Genomic DNA, 22,694 nt, shown 5'->3' on the forward strand with positions numbered 1-22,694 from the left:
ATGAAGGTAACCTTATTTGGAAGAAGGATCTATGCAGATGTAATCAAGCTAAGATAAGGTCGTATTGGATTAGGGTATGTTATAATCCAGTGACTGGTGTCCTCATAAGAAGAGGGAAATTTGGACACAGACACACACATACACACAGGGAAATGCTGTGTGACTACGGAGGCAGAGACTGGAGTAATGCGTCTATAAGCCAAAGATTGCTGGCAACCACCAGCTAGCAGAGAGGCATGGAACAGATTCTCCTTCGGGGCCTTTAGAAGGACCGAGTCTTCCCAACACCTTGATTTTGGACTTCTGGCCTTCAGAACTGTGAGAGATAAATTTATGTTCTTTCTTATTTTTAAGATTTTTTTAAAATTTATTTTTAGAGAGAGGGGAAGGGAGGGAGAAAGAGAGGGAGAGAAAAATCAGTGTGTGGTTGCCTCTCACATGACCCCCACTGGGCATACTCTAAGGTTATGGATTTAGCCCCTGGTCAGGGCACATACAAGCAACAATCAGTGAATGCATAAATTAATGGAACAGCAAATCAGTGTCTCTCTCTCTCTATCTCTTGATAAAAGAATCAACCCAGGCACATGACCTGACTGGGAATCAAATCGGCAACCCTTTGGTTCACAGGCTGTAGCTCAATCCACTGAGCCACACCAGCCAAGGGCTGGATTTTTATTTTTTTATTTTTTAATGAACATTTTAAAAAGAAGGTTTTATTCAGAGAGACAGGAACAACTTTGACACATAAAATTTTATGTTGTATGTAAAATGGAGCTGGGAGTTCTCTATGCAGACAATTGAGTAATCAGCATATGGTTCTAATACTGTCTGAGAAGTATAAAGGTAAGAAGTGAATAACTTTCTGATTCCAAAATGACATGTTGTTCTTGGTAACATCTCAGAACTGTGGATGAGATGAGAAACTTCATTAAAAGTTTGACAGAGAAGACCAAACTTTAAAATCTCAGTCCTCATCCTGGTTTCCTGAATCAGAATTGCTCTCAATGTGCCTTGAGGATCTGTGGTTTTGGCAGATTTCTCACAGGAGCAAATCTGTTTGGGAGCCAACCAGTCCAGTCCAAACCTTCGTTTTACAGATGAGTGCCCTCAGGGTCTGAGTGAGCTTTTTTGTGTTGATAGGGTTTATTGACGTCAGAGCTAGGAGCAGAATCCTGGCCTCCTGTTTACATGCACAATTCCTTTTTATGTTGTAACATCTGTATGAACGCTTTCAGTCTGAAAATTGTTTCATAAACAGTAAATCAGATAAACAAATGAGATATCCAAACGGTTTGAAATTGTATTGATTTCTTGCTAGTGTAGGGACTAATATAAATTAAGACCAACACAAATCTTTATAAACAGGATTGGGAGGTTTAAAATAGACAATAATCTTACTTATTTCTTTTTAGACGACTAAGTCAAAGACCAACGCCAGAAGAACTTGAACAACGAAATATACTGCAGCGTGAGTCCAGCTGTGGAATTAAACTTGTACAGATTTTCGTCCTTTATTTCTGACTTTAATATAGAGAAGAGAAGCATTTTCCGCAATGGTCAAGGACAGAGTATTCCAGCCAAGGAAGGACTATTCATAGCTCTTCCTCTGCAGGAACCAAGTTCCCCCAAACTTTCTGTATAAGACACCATCATGGCATTGTTTAGTATACTGGATTTCTACAGAAAATTTAGTTTTAATGTTCTCACGGTATCTTGAGACTACCTTGGCATTTAAGAGTATTTCACAGTGTATGGTAGACTCTGCCCAACTTTTCTCTTTCCTCAAGGAAGTAAAATAGTGTCTGTGCCTTTTGGGGACCTTCCTGTTCCTAGTGGAATGTGGGGTCTGGGGCCCAAGGCAAGCCCCAAACGCAGCAGACTTCCTGCCTTTTTCATCTCTTAAGACTTTCATACCTCTAACGTCACAAAATAGGACCATGTATTTTCTTTCTGTGTACACAATTAACTTCCTGAAATAGCATTCTGATGTAGTACAGATTTATTTTTTCAGAGTACAAGAGGAGATTTGACCCTAAAACTCTCCGCACTGAAGAGGAGGAGGCATCATAGATTACTTGTGATGGGGCACGCTTACTTGGACCACTCCACCCCTGTTCTCTCATCGCTATTTGTGTAGATGCCACTTAATCCCTTAGTACATTTTCAAGTGTGGGAGTCTTTAGACAGACCACACAAAACTTAGTGTGGTCTCCATTCTAAGTGGTTACCTTTGAGCGTGAATCTGCAAAGGTTTTTTTTTAAAGGACACATAGTAAATATTTTCAGCTTTGCAGGCCAAAAGCAAAAGGGAGCTGTTGTTTAAGTATCTATCAAGCCATTCAAGATGTAGCCATTTAAAAATGTAAAAACCAGTCTTAGCTCATGGGCAGCTAGCTGGACTTGGCACCATGGTTTGCTACCCTTGCTCTTGAGTGTTTGACTATACCGCTTGACAACAAAATTGTCTTGGTTAGCCATCCCCCAGGTTCATATTTTATTCTGGCTTGGAACCTGTAAGAAACATTTGCACTGTAATTAGTGAAAAGTTTGATATGCTGATATGCAGATTGCCACTGTGAAGTAATAGTTTTTTGTTTCTGACTGTCAACTGTAGCTAAAAATGAAGCTGATCGTCAGGCAGAAAAACGCGAGATTAAACGGCGGCTCACGAGAAAGGTAAGCGGGTCTGTCTCCCGAGTGCATGTCTTATGTTTGAATGACCTGTCTGATTGGAAAGAAATGATCGGACTGAAATTGCCATAGATTGCGATGAGAGGAGAATACATGATGCAAATACAGAAAACAACACAGCATTGTCAAGAGCTTTTCTTTTTCATTTTCACTATTTAATAAAAGCCTGGCACAAAAAGATCCTCAATAAATACATAAAGTTTTGCCTTTATTTGGTAGACCTGGGATCTCGATGCAGACTGTAAAACCTGTTGAAGTATAGAGATGGTAATAGGAGGAGTGTGTACCAATCAGTTCTACGAGGCAAACTGGTTATTTTCTAATCAAGGAAAGTACTGAACTGACCCTTTAGTAATATCTGAAAAATAGGAAAAACCAACTAGGATTTTTTCTTTGGTCTCAGATCAGTTAAGGTAAAATCTTTTTTGTACAAGACATGTTTTAGCTTTTAAGCTCTGGGATTAGTACCTTTTTTCTTTCCTTCTCACCATAATAGTTTGTAATTGCCTCCTGTAGATTCTGATTTGGTCTCAGTTCTCTAGGTATTTCTTAAAACATAAGAATCCCCAGGAGAGTGAGGGGATCTAGACATTTTCTTCCCGATTTCCCCCACTTCTCCCCCTTTCCAGAATCAGAGGAATTATCCTTGTTAGAATAAGAGTAGCTAGAGGCCTCACCTGGACTTGATGCTTCAGATTGAGCAGGTTACCTGATTGTGCAATCTTAAATCGTAATTTATTGCAGAATCTGCCGTCATGGACATTGTTCGTGTTGAAATTCATCCTTAATATTACCCACTAGATAGTGATTTCATATTAAATGTATTCACTTTCTAATGTATTATATGTGAGTTTATAGTCCTAATCCTTTTGCTACTCAGAGTGTGGCTCATGGACCAGCAGCTTTGGCATTGCCTAAGAGCTTGTAAGAGATGCAGAATCTAAGACCCTCCCCCACACCAGCTTAATTAGAATCTATATTTTAACCAGATTTCTAAATGTCTCATATGCATGTTAAAGTTTGAGAAGCACTGGTACTACTAGTTACAGTGGTTTATAGTGCATTCAGAAGCTTTAAAAGAAAAATTCAAAACCCAGAATCTTGGGAGGGACCTAGGCATCAGTGGTGTTTGAAGGTCCCCTCGAGATTCCAGCATGCAGCGAAGATTGAACACTGGGTTAGAGGCGGTTTGAATGCATGACTGATGCCTGATTCCTGGCATAGTCAACTGAGAGGCTCCATTTTTTTTCAGCTCAGTCAAAGGCCAACTGTGGCTGAACTACTTGCCAGGAAGATTCTGAGGTTTAATGAGTATGTGGAGGTAACAGACGCTCAAGATTATGACCGGCGAGCCGACAAACCATGGACCAAACTGACCCCTGCTGACAAGGTCTGTCTCTCTTTCTCTCCCTCTGCCAGACACTAACCGGAAAGGACAACCACACATAAAATTTCTACTTTTGATGTAATGTTAAATTTGTAATCAAGACACAAAATGTCAAGATTTACAAACCAAAACTTTATAGTAATGACTCCACCACCAGCACAAAAGTGGAAGAAAAGAAAATCCATGCTACATCAGTACAAAAACCTGGAAGGAAATAAAACACCCTTTGAATGATGGTTTTGTCGGTTGGAGGGAGCTTGGATGGTATATTTTAGTAATTACCATATTACACTTTTTGAATGGGAAAAGTATTGTTACAAGCTGTGGAAACTGTAAAATCTACAGTACTCTTTTAAGCTCTTCAAGTGTTCTGATTTAACAGGAGATTGTAGGTTTACTGTGAGGTGAATGGTGTCGGGAGGGCGGTGTGTCCTGGCTCAGAGCTTCGCCCGGTGTGCTGACCTGGCTCCTTCCTTCCCTGTGGGTTGCCTCCCGCAGGTTACAGTGGCTCACCAGGTTAAGCACAATGGAGAATAGATGGCAAATCACACTGCTGCACGATAGCAGACAGACGGTGCTGAAACATTTTCATTTTTACTCCACAGGCTGCCATAAGAAAAGAACTGAATGAATTTAAAAGCTCCGAGATGGAGGTTCATGAAGAGAGCAAACATTTTACACGGTAAGAGCCACAAGACCCAAATACTGTGAACTAATTAACATTCCACCAAAAAGCGAACATACCAGCAGAGTTGTTCAGATGGGAAGGACGCTAATGACATTGTTTAAAAGGACACTCAGGCCCTAGCTGGTGGGGCGCAGCGGATTGAGTGCTGGCCTGTGAACCCAAAAGTCGCCAGTTGAATTCCCAGGCAGGGCACATGCCTGGGTTGCAGGCCAGGTCCCGAGTTGAGGCTGTACAAGAGCCAACCAATCCATGTCTCTCTTGCGCATTGATGTTTCCCTCCCTCTCTTTTGCCCTTCCTTCCCCTCTCTCTAAAAATAAATAAATAAAACCTTAAAAGGACACTCAGTGTTGATTGCAAGACTACATTAAGAAAAAGGTATGACAATTTAGAATCAGTAGTGAATGCCTATACTGAATGTGGCATTTTTATGTTTATCTTATTTAATCCTTGCAATAAATTTTCAAGGTGATAATATCCTCATTTTATTGATAAAGAAACAGGCTCAGAAGTGTTAACTAGCTTGACCTATTAGTAAGTTGCAGAACCAGGGTTTAGGGAAAGGAATAAATGACTAAAAAGCCACTGGGAGCCGTGGCTGGGTAGCTCGGATGGTTAGAGCGCTGTCCCAATACACCAAGGTTGTGGGTTTGATCCTCGGTCAGGGCACATACAAGAAACAACCAATGAAAGCATAAATAAGTGAAACAACAAATTAATGTTTCTCTTTCTCTCTCTCTCTCCCTCCCCCCTCCCTCTTCCTCCCTTTTTCCTTCTCTAAAATCAATCATTAAATAAATATTTTTTTTAAAAAGCCACTGGGTTCTCTCTTCCCTGGGCCTCACTGTCCCAGGTTATATATGAGGAAATTGTTGCTGAGTTAGACAAGATCTTACCCTCTCTGGATTCAGTTCTTTGTAGCACAGGGATGTTACCAGTTTCATATATAAACTTTATTTTAATTAGCTGTCTTCATGAAAGAAGCCAAGAAATATTTTGATTTGGAATTACTATTGTGAGTAAGGACCCACCCACCCAGTACCTAAATAATCAGCTAGCCAAAAATGAAAATACTGAACATATCTAGGTGACTCTCAGAACATTCATAAAAAGAGGCTAAAAAAGAAGATATAATGCCAATTCCAGTTTGCTATAAAAATAAGGAATAAGCAAAGTTGGAAAATAAAATATTGTTAAACATTTTTCAATCACAGTACAAGCAAATGGCTATTTTAATTAGAGTTTAATTATCACTAAGGATAAATCTTAAAAACCCAATCTTTTGACTTCTAAATTTGACTTATAACCTTTCTGTGTTGTTGGTTTGGAGATTAGTTGGCTTATGCCAGAATCCTCTGTGGCGTTTTGAGTGAGTCCTGACTGGTGTGGCTCAGTGAGTTGGGCATTGTCCCACAAACCAAAAGGTTGCCAGTTCAATTCACGGTCAGGGCCCATGCCTGGGTTGCAGTCCAGTTGGGGGCATTCGAGAGGCAACCAATCAATGTATCTCTTGTACATGGATGTTTCTCTCCCTTTCTCCTCCTTTCCCCATCTCTCTAAAAAATAAATGAAATCTTTTATTTATAAATAAGTAAACAAAATCTTTTAAAAGTATAAAAGAGGAGGCAGGCAGTAAACAAACTGGAAAACAAATTATCCACGTTAAGTTTGACGAGCCTGTGCCACGTTGAAGGTGGAGAGGCCTAGAATACAGTTGGATATTTAGTCTGGAGTGCAAGGAGAAAGCAAGGTCTAAAGGTAGCACATGTATGAGAAAAGAAGGTGCTTCTTAACAGGAAACTTATTTTTAAAGAGTGGATTGAGGAAAATAGGCCAGGAAAGCATATTGAAGAAAAAGGAAAACTAGGGAAAAGAGAGTGTTACAGAAGCCAAAGAAGAAAGTTATGAGGAAGGAAGGAAGAGGGTCAGGAAGAATCAGAGTGGAGGAGAGGCATATTTTAAAATATTAAAACATAATATTTCATTACTATTAATGTAATAATAGCAAAGCAATCTACAGTATCTGGTAACTTGGCTCTTTTTGATCTTCCCTTTTAGCTACCATCGTCCATGATGCTGAAGTTTGAGAACTAAACAACCCTCCAAAACTGGGCACTTTGCTGCTTCGGTCTCCAGAATGACATGGCGGGAATGTGAGCACTCACCAGCACAGCCGGGATCGAGTCCGCTGGGATAGGCTTCTGGGGTGAACAGCACTTCTGTGAATGTAGCGTTCCACTGGAATGGACCCTCAAGTGCTGCCTCGAGCAAACTGAGCACTGTCAGTGCTTTGAACTTTTTAATGTTGCAGCATATTTGAGGGGTCTCCCCTCACCAGCCACAAATGGTCTGGGCCACTTGCAGGCTCCACGTTTTATTGGCTGCACCACACCCTCGCCCCAAGGGGACTGACTGCCTATGCTGAGGCACAGTTCGCACCATTAGCCTTACCTGCTCTGTCCTGGTTGTGAGCCCCATTGTGGAGGCACTGAATTCCAGCTGTCGGATCCAGTGGGTGGTGGAGAAAACCAAGAGGGCCCCAGCCTTCTGGCAAAGGGGCCCCCACTTCCAGGGGAAGCCTTCATACCACACTGGCATGTCAGCGTTGCACTATACCTCTTGTAACACAGCAATATAGTCCTTCTTTCAGGACATCCGGCCTGAAAGAAGCTCAGGATCTGACAAGTGCTTGCTTCCTTTTTGACACACGTTATCCTGATTTTTATTTTTTTAAAAAAGCCTTGAAGAAGTAATGGAAACTTACGTTCACTCTGACCTGCAACCAGATTTCAAGTTGGAAAAATGCAAAAGCATGTATGTTTTCTATATACAAAACCAGAAAAGCCTTTATGTTAATGCCAACTTGTTGGAAAACTGACCCATGGCTTAAATGTTAAAAGCTGTTGTACTTTTATTGTACCAAATGATACTGTAATTCATTTTGACCAGTAGATATATTCTCCATAAAGCAGAGTTGTAGCAACTCTGTGAGAGCACTTGTATGCTGCCAGCCCCCACACTTTCAGGCAGAATCACAGCAGGGCCCTAGGGATGTTACGTTGGGTGCTAAATAGGACAGGTCATTGGAGAGACAATTAGGAGAACCGCCATGACCCACCGCTCCTCTCTTCCTCGGCACAAATGTTTGTCCCGTTCTGCTGCCCATCTCTGGCAGCTTCCACCCACTCATCCCTACTCTTCCAAGCTGGAGCCAGTGTCGTCGGTGCCTGGGCATTGGCTCAGCCCCCACCTGTTTTTTGTGATATATAGTAATATGATTTCCTAAAACACGATTCAGTTGCTTTCTTTGAATTTTTGTTGAAAACCTCACAACTTCACTATTTCCCTCTAATTCCTGTCCACACTAAGTGGAAGAAAAAAATAGTTTCTATTTAACTGATGAATGTGGCTTTTTATCTTTCATGTTCAGAAAATTGGGGCTATTTTATAGGTTTCTGCAGCCCCCATTGTTCTTTATGTAATTTCAGTAGATTCTTCTGTTTTCTTCTTCCATGTCCATTATTATTTGCTGAAGGGTCAAAATGTCATATCAAAACAAAAAAACTAAAGCAGCCTTAAAGAGTAGTGTCTTCTGTCTGAATGGGGAATGGGAGGTACTGGATTTCTCCATCACTGTCACATCCTTTATGGCTGTAGAGATAGATGTACTGGATTCACATATCCTTGAAACTGGATGAACATTTGGTAGGAGTGATGGAAAGGTAAGTGACGACTGTAGGAAGTTGTTGGAGGTCTGTATATACGGTGGCCTCACATAACTGCTAATTTGACTTCTTCTAACCTTCCTGTCTTGTTGGTTTGGAGATTTGTTGGCTCATGCCAGAATCCTCTGTGGCTTACAATGACATTTTCAAACCCTTCCTTCACTGCCTTTCTTTCCCTTAATGTGCCAACCTTAAAATGGGATTTGATTTCCTGAGTTACTTGTCTGCTTTCTATGTGCCACCAATGAGTCTAGTTAATCTTTCATCTCATTCATGTTCCTTTGGAACAAGATACTTTGGGGGTCAAGTCTTTTCAGGTGTTTTTTATATATACATATATATATACATGTAAAAGGATTTTGTGTCCTTTCTGTGTAAGTAACAATTCACAATCGTGCTGTATAGGAGAAATAAAAGCCTGATGTATTGTACTTCAAAATGCTCCCCTGATGTACAGAATCTCCTTGTAAAATAAGTGATTGCATTGTATATCAGTCTTCCTACCAATATTATTAAAGTATTTTAGAATTTTAAAAAAACTATACCATTCTGGTATAATGTATTTATTTTATGTGCTCCCTTATTCCAAAAGATTTAAGCCAGCTTAAAAATGATACCTGAAATAGTGCTAGACGTCCTCAATGAGAAGTCCGTGGGAAGGGGTGGAGAGGAAATAATAGTCGGAACTTCAAGTGTGGCCGGAGATGAAGGTTGGTCGTGGAGGTGACTGACTGTGCACACGTGTGGGAGAAGAACAGGCTTCAGAGAGGAGAGCCAACACGAATCCATGGTAGGTACCAGCTAACCGTACTCGGCCCTTTAACCTGCTTACCCTTGACTGGCAGGTAAGTAGGAATACTGTATTTTACAGTGTACACAATGCACACCCATGTTATTGGCCCAAACTTTCAGGGAAAAAAATTTTCATTTTAATCTTTAATTCTTTATTTATATTTAGAAACAAAACCGATTATCATATTCCAGGGCATTATTTTGCATATGGATATCCTTACTGCTTTCTAGAGTTACACTTTTAATGCATAAGCAAAAATAAAAGAATTAAAAACATTTATAGATACAGAATTGTACTACCCATGTATAATGTGCATCCTTGTTTTTCCCTCAGATTTGAGCAAAAAAGTGCACATTATACACAGCAAGATACAACACACTCATTTTACCAGTGAAGCACCTAAGTGGGGACGTTGCTTCCCCAAGGTCAAAGCAGATTGTGGAATCACTGTGTATATTCAAGGACAAGCAGTTGCATCCATCATCCCTGCAAGGATTACTTGTGTGGACCACACATAATTAGACCTCAGGCTGGCATCGCAATAAGACAGTTCATACCTAATCTACTCCCTGGCTAGCAGCCCAGTTTCATTCCTTGTGGCCTCACCAGTGACTCACTTTCTACTTGTCACTTTGGAGACGGGCCTTGATTAGTGCACCACCCTTTACTAAGGGTTTAAAGAAACCATGAGTCAGAACTCATGTCATTGTGTTCCACCTGCTTCCAGATTTTCCTTCTATTAGTCCTCCAAAGAGGCCTCAAATTGCCATTACCCTTTTGAGGTTAAACATTGTCTCTAGAAGGGTGCTCTGCAGGCACACGTTGCCCAATGTTGGCTGAAACTGGGTTTACCATTCTTAAGGATTTAAATTACTGCACCCCGGGAGAAAGAGGACTGGTATAGAGTGAGAAGTTTGGAAAACCACTATCAAAAAGGGGAAGTCCGTGGATATTGAGTGGGAGGGGATGAGATAGGAAGTGTACTTAGAAAAGACGAGAATGTACAACAAAGAACAGCCAAGCCCAGAAACCAAAACACAGCCAACTACTGATTCAATGCCAGCTCTACAAGGCCTGAAGGGAAAAGCAGGAACCACCAGCAACCTGGACCACTTCCTACAACCTTCTTGTGTGGATACCAGTAATCTCTTCCCCCTAGAATTTTCACCTCCTTCATAAAATATGACATCTGACCTGAACAAGCACCCTCAATTGCCCCCCATCTGGTACTGAGGAGACACACACCACTACTTATTTATTCATTAATTTGTTTAATGTTTATCTCCTTCCTACACCCTCTACCCGTCTTCCTTGGACCCTATTTTCTCTTCAACCTATTGCGCTATCTCCTGCTTTTCCTATACTCCCTTCACATAACCTATTTTAACAACTTAAGTTTCTGTACAGTCCAAGCAGTTGAGCTAAATGAGTGACAAGTGGAGGTGAAAGACCTGATGGTAAACTGAACAACAGGCTTCTTGACAATGGTTATGCCCTCTGGTCTGTACGCACTGTTTTCCATTTCTAAAGCCATGTTCACTCAACTCATTAAAATCTAAGTCTTGCCCTGGCTGGGTGGATCAGTTGATTTTAGAGCATAATCCCATGTACACAAAGGTTGCTGGTTTGATTCAGGTCAGGGCACACACCTAGGTTTTGGGTTCGATTCTTCTTCTAGACTTGCACAGGAGGTAAACTGATCAATGTGTCTCACATCGATGCTTTCCCTCTCTCTCTGCCCACAGCCTACTTTCTCAATTATTAGAGACCACCACCGTATGTTCAGCCTCCCAAGCCTAAAATTTTGGTATTATCTGCAAGTTTCTCTCTTACCTCAAAGGTCCAGTAGGACAACAAATTCTGTGCATTTTCTACCTCAGAAATGTCTCTTGACTTATATATCTTCTCTTGCCTTGTTTACCATCCAAATCCAAAGTCTGGAGGACTTTATAACCTCCAGCCTCTCTGATCTATCCTTCGAATTGCCACTAGAGTTAACTTTCTAAATGCAAAGACAGTCACGGCAACCCTTTACTTCACAACTTATTGGCCTCTAGTTACCTAAATAAAATTTAAACTCAGCCTGGACTACAAGATATTTTGTAATTCAGCTCTTGCCAACTTTGCCGTCTCATGAAAAATCCAGGCACTTCTGTTAATCTTCCTCATCACACTGACTTCTCACCCTTTCTGGGAGACCACAACTCTGCTAGTTCCTCCACCTGGAATGCTGTCCTCAGCCACACTCCACAGTCACCCCATCCCTGAACTATTCCTTCAAGTTTTAGCTCAAATTTTAACTTCCCAGGAAAACCCCCTTAACCTTTAGCATATTGTTCGGTTGCTCTGTCGTCTTCATTCTCAGAATACTGTATTGAGGCCAGATAGCATACCTCAAGTAGTAGTGTATTTTGCTGTCGTGTCTATTTCCCTACTGTGAGCTCTCAAGGATAGAAAAAGGTATTTCATCTAGAATCCTTGATGTGGCAGGTCCAGCAAATAAGTCATATCTGCTAAGTAAATGCTGAATGAGTATTTGAAAGAAACTGAATGCTGGTAATATCACCAGAGAAGTAGCAGAATCATTTGCCTTTCTTCCTCTAAACTACTGGTTCTCAAACATTTTGGTTTTGTGGTCCCCTTAAGAACTTTAAGGATTTAAAGTTCAGAACCCCAAAGGATTTTCATATCTGTGGGTGATACCTATTGATACTACACTAAAATCAAAACAAACATTTCAAAAATATTTACAATACCTTTCAAAATAACACATTAATAATACATTTTTGAGAAAAATGTCCATTTTCCTAAAATAGTGAAGAGAGTAGCAATGTTTTATATTTTTTTGAAAATCTCTGAAATGTCTGGTTTAATAGAAGAGAGGTCAATTTTCATATCCACTTCTGCATTCAGTCTGTTTTAAGTAAATGAAGAAAATTCAGTCTCACACACATATACAGTTGGTAAAGCTGTCAGCTGTTCTTTCAAGTAAAATGGTATTCCATGAAAAAAATGTGGCTATTTCAGCTCATAAGCCAATCACATAAGTTCTTTTCCGGGAGGTAACCACTGTACCTTGGCATGCAGCAAAAGTGTTTTTATATATTTCTCACTTTGTCACTCAGAAAATTAAAAAGTTGGATACTCAAAAGTCAAGAATAAAATTAACGATTGTTACTTCATCAAGGACATTCCTAGATGAATGTGACTTTAAAAAAATAAATTTATGATGATGAAAAAACACTATTACAAGTACAGTTTGGTTACAGGACCTGGAAACATACTGAGGTATCAGCAAATTTACCCACGATTTCATTTTACATGAGTGCAGAGTCAAAACAGCGAAAAGGGCAAAGAAAGTGTTATTATGAAACACTTTTGACCTCATGGACCCCCAAAAGAATGTCGGGGACCAAGGTCTGCCAACTACACTTTGAGAACCACTACCCCGGGCCTGTTTGCAGCTTACAATCTGGGCAAAAATACCATTGTTTTAGAAGTGCTGGGATAGTAAATAATGTAGGTAAAACACTAAGCACAAACTCTTATAGAACACCATAAATTTTTCTACTCATTATAGTCCAGCTGTGACAGCTCTGTCAATTTATCTAACATTTATTCACCTAACACCATACTCAAAATTGTATCACATTTGTAACATTGTATCACATTTGTAATACGTATCTTTAGAAATCTTTACTTTGCCTAATTCTTTATATTAGGGGTGTGAGTGTGTTAAAATATACTTAACATAAATTTGACCATTTTAACCATTCGTACGTGTACAGTTTAACAGTATTGTACATTCACATTGGGGTGCATGGGAGGCTTTTAACCTTAGCCAATTCGCATAGGAGCGCTCGTCTTATTTACCTACGGATTTATCAAATGTTTATTTCATATGTGACAGGGCAGATTCAATCCCTTTTTAGACTTCGCATTTCTCTAAATGTCTTTGTCTATTTTGCTTATTTCTGACGCCAAAGTTATTTCTGGCGAGTTAATTTAACGGCACATTCTCCAGATTGGGTGAACTGAGTGTAAAGAAGTAAATTCCTTATTAAAAAGTACCGATCCGCCTACGTACTTAACTCAGTTGCTGTAATTTACGTTCCGCAGCAAAGTCGCGCGGGAAGGCTCTCCTGTCGCGAGAATCCTCTGGGTCAGCTAGGGGTGGGGCTTAGTCGGCTGTAGATTCCTAGCATCCTTAGCGAATTTCTGATTCCCCAACTGCGCATGGCGCGGCGCAGGCGCAATAGGCGTATCCGCGCGCTTCAAAAGGTATAAATAAGGGTGACTTGGCACGCTCGGTCTTTTTGGAGAAGACTTTTGGTCTGCTTCGGTGGTGTTTGGTGAGTGTTTTATCCCCCTAGGTTCAATTTCAGGTCCAGTAACCTGGACCTGCCAACCAGCCTTTCCTGTGGCGGCCATGCTATTTAGAAGGATTCCCTTTAGCGCCGTGCGTGTTAACGGCTCTTAACTCGTGCAGTGGGACTGGCTGGGATGTGGGCCGCGAGGTCTCGCGATCCGCGGGTGGTGACCGTAACCAACGGGTGAGAGTGTCGAACTGCCGTTATATTTTCCGAGACGCTGAAAACGCAGCTCCACCCCACCCCCACCGCATTGTCCTGTTATTACCCTGCTTCCTCCCAGTCCGTAGTCGTCCCTCGTGGAGTTGCACGCAGGCCATTTCATTCCCGACCCCCATGTGCGTTGGAGGCCTGATTTCGAAACGGAGGACTCAATTCTTCCGCCAACTTTTGTCATGTATCGGTAATTTCAGGGCTCCAGATGATTATTTTAAAGATAAGATTAACTGCTACCTGAACGGCTCTGCACTTACCATTTTTTTTGGCAGCACGCTAATCGCATATTGAAACTTCTAGGTGTGTTTGTGGTGCTTGTCTGAAAGTAAAGGTTACAGACAAGACTGCTGGTCACTCTTAACTCGAGTTTTGTTGCCTTTGGGGAGTTCAGGATGCCCCACACACTGGATATCCCTGGGAAGTCGCTGCGGTCTGCATCAAATTTCTGGCACAGTAGTATGAATTAGATTACATAACCAACGTGGATACCCTGGGAGGTCACTCTCCCGGGCTCTGTCCAGGTGGCGTAGAGGAGCATAGGGCTCTGCCCTGTGATGTACAGTCCCTTTCCACAACGTTGGAGAGAAAGCCGGGCCTTGAGTCTGCGCCTGCATATTCCTACAGCTTCTCAGAGTCCTTTGGACAATGACTGAGGAGACCAACCATGCAGGAAACATCTCTAGAGCAGCAGTTTTCAGCCGGTGTGCAGTACCTAGCTTTGGTCAGGGGCACCAACCTCCTTAGATTGTCAAATTTGAAAAAATGACAACGGCCAACGCAATAGCCATTCACTGTGAATTAATGGAAATAAGCTCTTTACCTACCTTGTCTTGCAGCCTTCAGTCAAGATTCCAAATACCTTGATTTGGGGTAAGTAAATTTTTGAATTGGATTTGGCTTTTCATGAAGGTGCTGTTGCTGGTTAATGCATCCAGATAGTGCTAGTTTTTGTAGGTATGTTGTCAATGGCTTAGATGTGTGTTCATGTTTTGGGAAGATGATCTTTTCCCCACAGCAAAACTGCTAAGATTTTCACATTAACTCATTTGATAGAGGAGAAATTTCTACTTAGCAAATGAAAAATTTGTGATAGCTTGGATTGACCTGACCACTCACATTCAAACTGATGTGTGAGTTATTTAACGTGCACACCCCACAGTCCATCCACAGCAGACAAGGGTTTGGTCTCATGCACAGCCCCTCCTCGTGGTGCTGGAGTTGTCGCTGGGCACATGCACCTGCATTCTCCTCCAGCAACGACTTCAATCAACAGCGATTAAGTAGATAAACTATGAAGTAGTCCATAGTAATGACTGGTTTGGAATTGATTAAAATGAGCTACTAAACCAGGAGGCTGTTCCCACACCTACGTGTGTAGTGTGAAATGAAGAAGAAACCTTTTTTTTTAAATGGACATCTTTTTCAAAGGTTTTGAGAGGTAATGCTGGTTAGCATTATTTTCTTTACTGCAGTTTGTGATTAATCAGGTAGTGTGGATATCCCTGGGCTGTGAATTAGATTACATAACCAACGTGGATACCCCGGGAGGTCACTCTCCCCGGGCTCTGTCCAGGTGGCGTAGGGGAGCGTAGGGCTCTGCCCTGTGATGTACAATCCCTTTCCACAACGTTGGAGAGAAAGCTGGGCCTTGAGTCTGCACCTGCATATTCCTACAGCTTCTCAGAGTCCTTTGGACAATGACTGAGGAGACAAACCATGCAGGAAACATTTCTAGAGCAGCAGTTTTCAGCTGTTACTACCACTAGAGTTTTTAAAATATTCAGAACCTGGCATTAGGCATTGGCCTCTTCTCCCTAAATACTGTCTACTTTTAGCCCTGGCTGGTATGGCTCAGTGGACTGAGTGCTGGCCTGAGAACCAAAAGGTCACTGGTTCAATTCCCAGTCAGGGCACATGCAGGGTTATGGGCCCAGTCCCCCAGTTGGGTGTGAGGGAGAGGCAATTGATCAGTGTTGTGTATCTCAGGCATGGGTGTTTCTCTCCCTTCCCGTCTCTAAAAATAAATCTTAAAAAAATAAAAAGTCAATTAAAAAAAAAAATGCCAACACAGTAGCTGTTAAGTGCAAATGAATGAAAATAAGCTTTTACTACCTTGTTTTGCAGCCTTCTGTCAAGATTCCAATTAATGTGATTGGGGTAAGTAAATCTATGAATTGCTTTTGGTTTTTCAGGAAGGTGCTGTTGCTGGTTAATGTGTCCAGATAGACACTGATGTTTTAGGTCTGTGTTCTGTTTGGGGAGACACCTTTTCCCCCCCAGTAAAACTGCTAAGATTTTCACTTTAACTGATTGGATAGAGGAGAAATTTCTACTTAGCAAATGAAAAATTTGTGATAGCTTGGATTGACCTGACCACTCACATTCAAACTGATGTGTGAGTTATTTAACGTGCACAACCCACAGTCCATCCACAGCAGACAAGAGTTTGGTCTTATGCACAGCTCCTCCTCGTGGTGCCAGAGTTGTTGCTGGGCACATGCACCTGCATTCTCCTCCAGCAACGACTTGAATCAGCGGTGATTAAGTAGATAAACCATGAAGTAGTCCATAGTAATGACTGGTCTGGAATTAATTAAAATGAGCTACTAAACCAAAAGGCTGTTCCCACACCTACATGGGTAGTGTGAAAAGAAGAAGAAACTTTCTTTTAATGGAAATCTTTTTCGAAGGTATTGAGGGATAATGCTGGTTAGCAGTATTGTCTTTATTGCGGTTTGTGGTTAATCAGGCAGTGTGGGTATCCCTGGGAAGTTGCTGTGGTCTGCATGAAATTAATTTCTAGCACAGTAGTCTGAATTAGATTACATAACCAATGTGGGTACCCCAGGAGGTCACTCTCCCCGGGCTCTGTCCAGGTGTTGTAGAGGAGCATAGGGCTCTGCCCTGTGATGTACAGTCCCTTTCCACAACGTTGGAGAGAAAGCTGGGCCTTGAGTCTGCGCCTGCATATTCTTACAGCTTCTCAGAGTCCTTTGGACAATGATTGAGGAGACAAACCATGCAGGAAACATTTAGAACACTAAGATCTAAAATTCTTTTAAATTTTAGATTCTACAAGGTCTGTCCGGAAAAAAGTCCAGTCATTGTTAATGTAACAAGAACTGATATTACCTGGCAGCCAGGGAGAGTGGACTGGAATCCATATGTGTGAACAATGAAGACTTCACTGTACTAGTCCGTGGACAGTAGACGCTATTGAGTGAGCATCTCTATTCTGTGGTCATCGCATTCAAAATGACTGAGCGAGTAGAGCAACGAATCTGCATCAAATTTTGTGTTAAGCTTGAACATTCCTCGGCAGAAACTATTCGAATGATTCAGAAGGCTTTTGGGGACGATGCAATGAGTGCAGCGCAAATAAAAGTGTGGCACAAACGCTTCAAAGATGGTCGAGAATCTGTTGAAAGTGATCCGCGTTCTGGAAGGCCTGCCACAAGCAGAACACCTGAGAATGTGGAACGTGTGCGGGCTGCCATCAACAAAGACCTACACCTGACAGTGCGAGAACTGGGGGCTGATCTGGGGATTCCCAAAACCACCGTGTCCGAGATTTTGACACGTGATCTTCGCATGAAACGTCTTGTGGCATAATTCATTCCATGGCTTCCACTGCCAGAGCAGAAGGAACGTCGTGCTACAGTGGCAAACAACTCGACTCACACCACTCCCAGTGAACCAGATTCCTCGAGAGGGTCATGGCCAGAGATGAATGGTGGGTCTAGGTCTATGATCTGGAAACAAAGGCCCAGCCTTCCCAATGGAAGGAGTCATCCATGACAAGTTCACTTTTCCAAGGCAAATGGTAAGGAGTACTACCTCAGTGTTCTTTGTTGAGAGGAGCAATGCAGTGAAAATAGCCACAGCTCTGGGCAACTGGTGGTTGGCAGCTTCTTTGTGACAGTGTGCCCGCTCGTGCATCAAGACTCATATAGTGTTTTTTTGTGAAGCATCAACTCAGCTCTTCTACAGCCCACATTTGGTGCCCTGTGACTTCTGACCTTTCCCAAAACTAAAATCACCTTTGAAAGGGAAGAAATTTCAGACTGTTGGTGAGATTAAGGAAAATATGTTGGAGCAGCTAATGGCAGTTCCAACAATGGATTTTGCAGAGTGTTTTGAACAATGGAAGAGATACTGGGTTAACTGTTTGAGGTCCTAAGGTTCCTACTTTGAAGGGGACTGAGGCGTCATTGTCCTATGTACAGTGTTTCGTATATCTTGTGTCTTCAAAAAAAAAAAAAAAAAAAAGCTTCCAGTTTTTTCCATAGTGCATGGCTGGATACTTTCTGGACAGACTTCATAAATTTGCGTCTAATGTGTTTTTCTGTTTTCATTCAGGAGAGAAGAGGAGCCTCACCTTAATTTTTGGCAGCTGGCAATGCTTTTTGAGTCCTTTATTTGAGAGGGAAAGTTTGTAAAGTGATGTTATTTTTGGAAGATTAATAACTGCCCTTTGGCATAAAGGGGACAGAGGAGGACAGAACTGCAAATTCTTGGCATAGCTCCAGATCTGTATTAACTAACAGACTAACAGAATGTGCCAATGGCCAGGTGGCCCACTTCAGTTTATAAGGAACTGCAGAATGCACTTTAGTATGAGGTTTATTAGAACAGAGTATGGTCCATGGACCTAGACACCTCAGAGAACTTTTCAGAATACCTGAGGTAAAAAATTTGAGAAAAGATGTTACTTGGCCTTTTTAAATCCTTGAAGTTGGTTTTCTAACTGCACTGCTGAGCAGAAAGCAGAAGCCCGTGAGAACCTAGATATCTATTAAAGATCCATTTTCAATGTACTTACAAATTATAATAAAGGTGACTTTACATCATGCACGTTAGTGTGGGTTTTTGTGTAGATGTGTGATTGATTTCAGCCGAAAGTACCCCATGAAAGGGGTAGTATAGCAGTTAATGCCCAAAGTCTCCTTAGCTCGTGTCTGTCCTGTGTATCCTCTTGTGCTCTTTGGGATTAACTTGATATTGGCACTTGACCATGGGGAAGATTCAGTTCAAACAGTCCTTCAGTTTCCCATGATGTACAGGCAACTTGACAACTACAAGATTGGGTGTAAGTGGTAGTTACACAGCTGTTAGTTAAACCTGTTGTTGGTGTCTGAGTGGCAAACACCTGAGCCTGGAAGAAAGTTGCCCATGAGTGATGTGAGGTTGAGTCACAATGGAAGCCTGGTCAAACCCTTGCGAAGTCTGTTAGCACTGTAGGGGAGTGATGGGCCCTGCAGGATGTGGGCTAGCAGGGAACCATCTGGAAGGTAGAGTCTAGACCCTGGTGGGGCTGAGTGAACATGGTGTGTGGAGGTAGAACAGCCATGAGACCACTGGGGTCAGATGTAAGGGAAGTGGGTGGATTGGGGGTCTGAGTGGTGGGTCATAGCTCAAACTGATGGAGAATTTTTAAGTTGGTGTTCAGGGCCAGAGGATAAGTTTGGGAATGGGAGCTATTTCCTAACAGCCGTAATTAGGGAGGATGAGCTGGGAGAGCTTTCTTGTTGGGTTTTTAAATATTTAGGTTATCTGCCTAAACAAGCAGCACTTAGTTACAAGCATTTGAATATTAATCCCTACAAGTCTAAAGTGGGTATTAATCTAAGAACAAAAACACTTAAATTCCTCAGATCCACAAGTAGAAAGTAGAACTTGTGCACAAAGGCATCAAATCCCTGCAGACTTGCTAGGAGGAGGCCAGATGCAAGGTAGGGTTCTGTTGGCCCCTGGGACCAGCCCAGTGTGCGGCTCATCTTGGTATTACTGTACACTGTCTGTGGAGGGTTCAGTGTAGTGTTAGCTTCTCTACAACCAGAGATTATTTGAGTGTTTATTAGTACAAATTCTTGGCAGGGCTCTGTAACTAATGCTGGCACAGGAAATGCACATTTCTTTTTCCTGATGTCTAAGTATAGCTGAATCAAAACTCAGCGGGTAGTCTAGGTCCCACCCTACCTGCTAAATTTTATCTTGCAACATGCCTGTCTAGACTTTCTGAACAGGTTTTTCTGGCCTTATCCTGCATGTAAAGTCACTGATGCCAAACTAGGAGTCACATTGCCTAGGTTTGAGTCGTGATGCCACCACCTGTCCAGGTGACCTTGGGCGAGCCACTTAATCTTTCTCTGCCTGTTTCCTCACCCATAGGATGGGGATGATTAAAAGTACCTACCTCGGATTGTAATGAGAAATGAGTTAATATTTGTAAAAAGCTTACTTAGAGTCTCTTAGTAAGTACAATGTCAGATAACACTTCCACTTCCTGGAGCAAACAACTAAGGATACAGTATCCAAAATTTTGTTGAAGGAATACCACCATTCATTTACTACTAAACCAGGCTTACATCACTCAGAGCCACCCTACCTTTCCAGGAGAGGTAAAAGGGGAGAATTGTAATTAGTAACTTGCCCAGGATCACCTAACTAGTATGATAGCAAAACCCTATCATACCATTAGCGTTGAATAAGATGTAAGATCGTATGCACAGCATTTCATCTAATACTCCATGTGCCTCTGTAAAGCGGGTCTGCTTTTTGGGTCTGTTTTACAGATGAGGAAAGTGAAGTTGGAGGATTCGAGGGACTTGCCCAAGTTATGCTGCCAGCAAGTGGCAGAGCATGAATAAGGCAATTGACTACAGTACTTGTATTTAACCTACATCATCACACCTCAAAAAAATATCTCCACCCAATTTAAACCACAGAATTTTTTTTGCCTTAACCTAATGTAGTAACCAGTATACCATAAAAACTCAGTTTAATGAATTATAAGCCTTTGATGTGTCCAGATTTACTTGACTCTGGAAAGCACTAAACTGGAGAAGATGAGTACTGTCTCCTGGGCATCAAGAGCCCTTCCCTGGCCACATCTCCCTCTTTCGCCCCTTTTTGTCTTTGCGCGTGTCTTGTCTTGTGATGGAACCCACTTTATGATAGTACCAGACATTTGATGAGTACTGGCATGTGCTAGGCATTCTTTAGTCCTTGTAACAGCTCGTGTGGCACAGGCTTTTACTAAGTCCATGTTACAGAAAAGGAAGACAAAAGATTATTTGCCCAAGGCCACACAGAATGGACTTCAATTTGGAGTCTCTAGAGCAGCGGTCCCCAACCTTTTCGGCACCAGGGACTGGTTTCGTTGAAGACAATTTTTGCACAGACCTGGCTTGGGGGGATGGTTTAAGGAAGACTCAAGCACATTGCATTCAAGCCCACCTACTGCTGTGTGCCCCGGTTCCTAACAGGCCCAAACTGGTACCGGTCCGCAGCCCAGAGGTTGGGGACCCCTGCTCTGGAGCCTGAGCTCTTAACTGCCATCTGCACTTTCCCTTCCCCAAGCACCTGGCACCTTGAGCATTCTATCATGATAATTAGCATTCTGATGGGATTATTTTTCAGTTGATGTCCATGTAACTTAATAGTTGGGGAAACCTCAAGGAATAGGACCAGATATGTAAGCTCAGTACTTAATAATGTGCCTGGCACATAGCAAACACTGGTCGATTGTTTTTCTGTGTTCTATTTCAATGAGGTCAGCTTTGATGTTACTATTTTCTTTCTTCTGTTTTCTTGGGGTTTAGTTTGCTCTTCTTTTCCTAGTTTCTTAAGGTAGAAATGGAAGTCATTGATTTGAGACCTTTCTTTTTTCTAACATAGGCATTTAGTGCTCTGTGTTTTCCCCAAATACTACTTTAATGCTGTCCCATAAACCCGTATGTTGTTTTCATTTTAACTCAATTTAAATACTTTCAAATTCTGTTTTGACTTTTTTTTTTTTAATCTATGGGCTACTTAGAAGTATGTTAGTTTTTAAATATTTAGGAGTTTTCCAAAGATCTTTCTGTGATTGGTGTCTACTTTAATTCCATTGTAATCTTAAGACTATATTTTGTATAACTTGAATCCTTTTGAATTTACCAAGACTTGTTCTATGACCCAGAATATGATCTTTCGGTAAATGTTTCACATGCACTTGGAAAGCACGTGTTATTGATTGTTGTTTGAAGAAAGCGAGGTGGAGCATGACGAAAGGTGAAGTGTTCTATAAATGTCAGTAGGTTGAAATTGGTTCAAGTCTACTACATCCTTGCTGTTTTTCTGCCTACTTGTTTTATCAATTGCTGAGAATGGGGTATTGAAATTTCCAGCTATAGTGGTGGATTTGTTTCTTCTAGATGTTCTATCAGTTTTGGCTTCATGTATTTTGAAGCTCTGTTATTAGTTGTATATATGTTTAAAATAAAAACTGAGGTTTGGGTTCAAAGAAGGAAAAGATAAGTGGGGCCAAGGAAGTCCCTAACACTTATGGAAATGGGAACTGAATAGAACCTTAAAATGTGTCAAGAATTCATCTAGGTAGGAAGAAAGGCACCTGGTAGGAGAACAGCCCAGATAGAGGTGGGAATGATAATGGGTGCCTTCAGAGTGTGGTGCTGAGGCAAAGGGGGACATTTGCCACCTGATACTGCAAGCACAGCACCAGAGAAATTTCTAGGCTTTCAAAGATTTCTAAACAGGGCAAAATCTCACAGCCGTGACTTAGGGAGACTAACTGGGAGATAATGAAGTGGAGGGGAAGAAATGAGAGGTGGGAGCGGAGGCCAGGAAGGTGGTGCTTCCAACCAGAAGGGCAGACAGAAACATGAGGGAGAGGGGAGAGAGGAAACAGAAAGGAAGTTAAGGTTTGAATCTCTGCCTCTCAGAGAACCCTAACTTTGGTTGGAAGGATGAAGGTGCATGGGGAGGGGGTCTAGATCTATGGGTGCTGGGTCATCTGGGTGGGGATGTAAGGCTGAAACA

The 22,694-nt window shown here is 41.8% G+C and overlaps 1 protein-coding gene, 1 long non-coding RNA gene and 3 other non-coding genes across 11 annotated transcripts in view; all 5 read left to right on the forward strand.

Annotated features, from left to right (window-relative positions):
• The window catches only part of PHACTR4 (phosphatase and actin regulator 4), a 77,652-nt gene extending 68,621 nt beyond the window's left edge, over positions 1–9,031 (forward strand). For all 6 annotated transcript variants that reach the window (XM_045190732.3, XM_024554459.4, XM_053921965.2 and 3 more), the window contains 5 exons: positions 1,416–1,471; positions 2,618–2,679; positions 3,947–4,084; positions 4,687–4,763; positions 6,826–9,031. In XM_045190732.3, coding sequence (XP_045046667.2) covers positions 1,416–1,471; positions 2,618–2,679; positions 3,947–4,084; positions 4,687–4,763; positions 6,826–6,841 — 349 coding nt within the window. In that variant the 3' untranslated portion in view covers positions 6,842–9,031. The remainder of the gene's footprint in view (positions 1–1,415; positions 1,472–2,617; positions 2,680–3,946; positions 4,085–4,686; positions 4,764–6,825) is intronic.
• A 4,487-nt stretch (positions 9,032–13,518) lies between these two features.
• Positions 13,519–18,725, forward strand: LOC112299276 (uncharacterized). Of its 2 annotated transcripts, XR_008426562.2 has the most exons (5): positions 13,519–13,637; positions 14,708–14,741; positions 15,996–16,028; positions 16,941–17,694; positions 18,231–18,725. It is a non-coding gene; the product is annotated as an uncharacterized lncRNA (long non-coding RNA). The 2 variants fall into 2 exon arrangements; XR_008426561.2 differs by having other exon boundaries at positions 16,941–18,725.
• On the forward strand, positions 14,348–14,550 carry LOC112299702 (small nucleolar RNA SNORA73 family). Its single transcript, XR_002974292.1, has one exon. It is a non-coding gene; the product is annotated as a small nucleolar RNA SNORA73 family (small nucleolar RNA).
• LOC112299701 (small nucleolar RNA SNORA73 family) lies at positions 15,399–15,602 on the forward strand. The gene has a single exon (XR_002974291.2). It is a non-coding gene; the product is annotated as a small nucleolar RNA SNORA73 family (small nucleolar RNA).
• LOC112299703 (small nucleolar RNA SNORA73 family) lies at positions 16,702–16,905 on the forward strand. Its single transcript, XR_002974293.2, has one exon. It is a non-coding gene; the product is annotated as a small nucleolar RNA SNORA73 family (small nucleolar RNA).
• Positions 18,726–22,694: the final 3,969 nt, after the last annotated feature.

The sequence above is a fragment of the Desmodus rotundus genome, chromosome 3, assembly GCF_022682495.2.
Source record: "Desmodus rotundus isolate HL8 chromosome 3, HLdesRot8A.1, whole genome shotgun sequence".
NCBI classification, from domain to species: domain Eukaryota; kingdom Metazoa; phylum Chordata; class Mammalia; order Chiroptera; family Phyllostomidae; genus Desmodus; species Desmodus rotundus.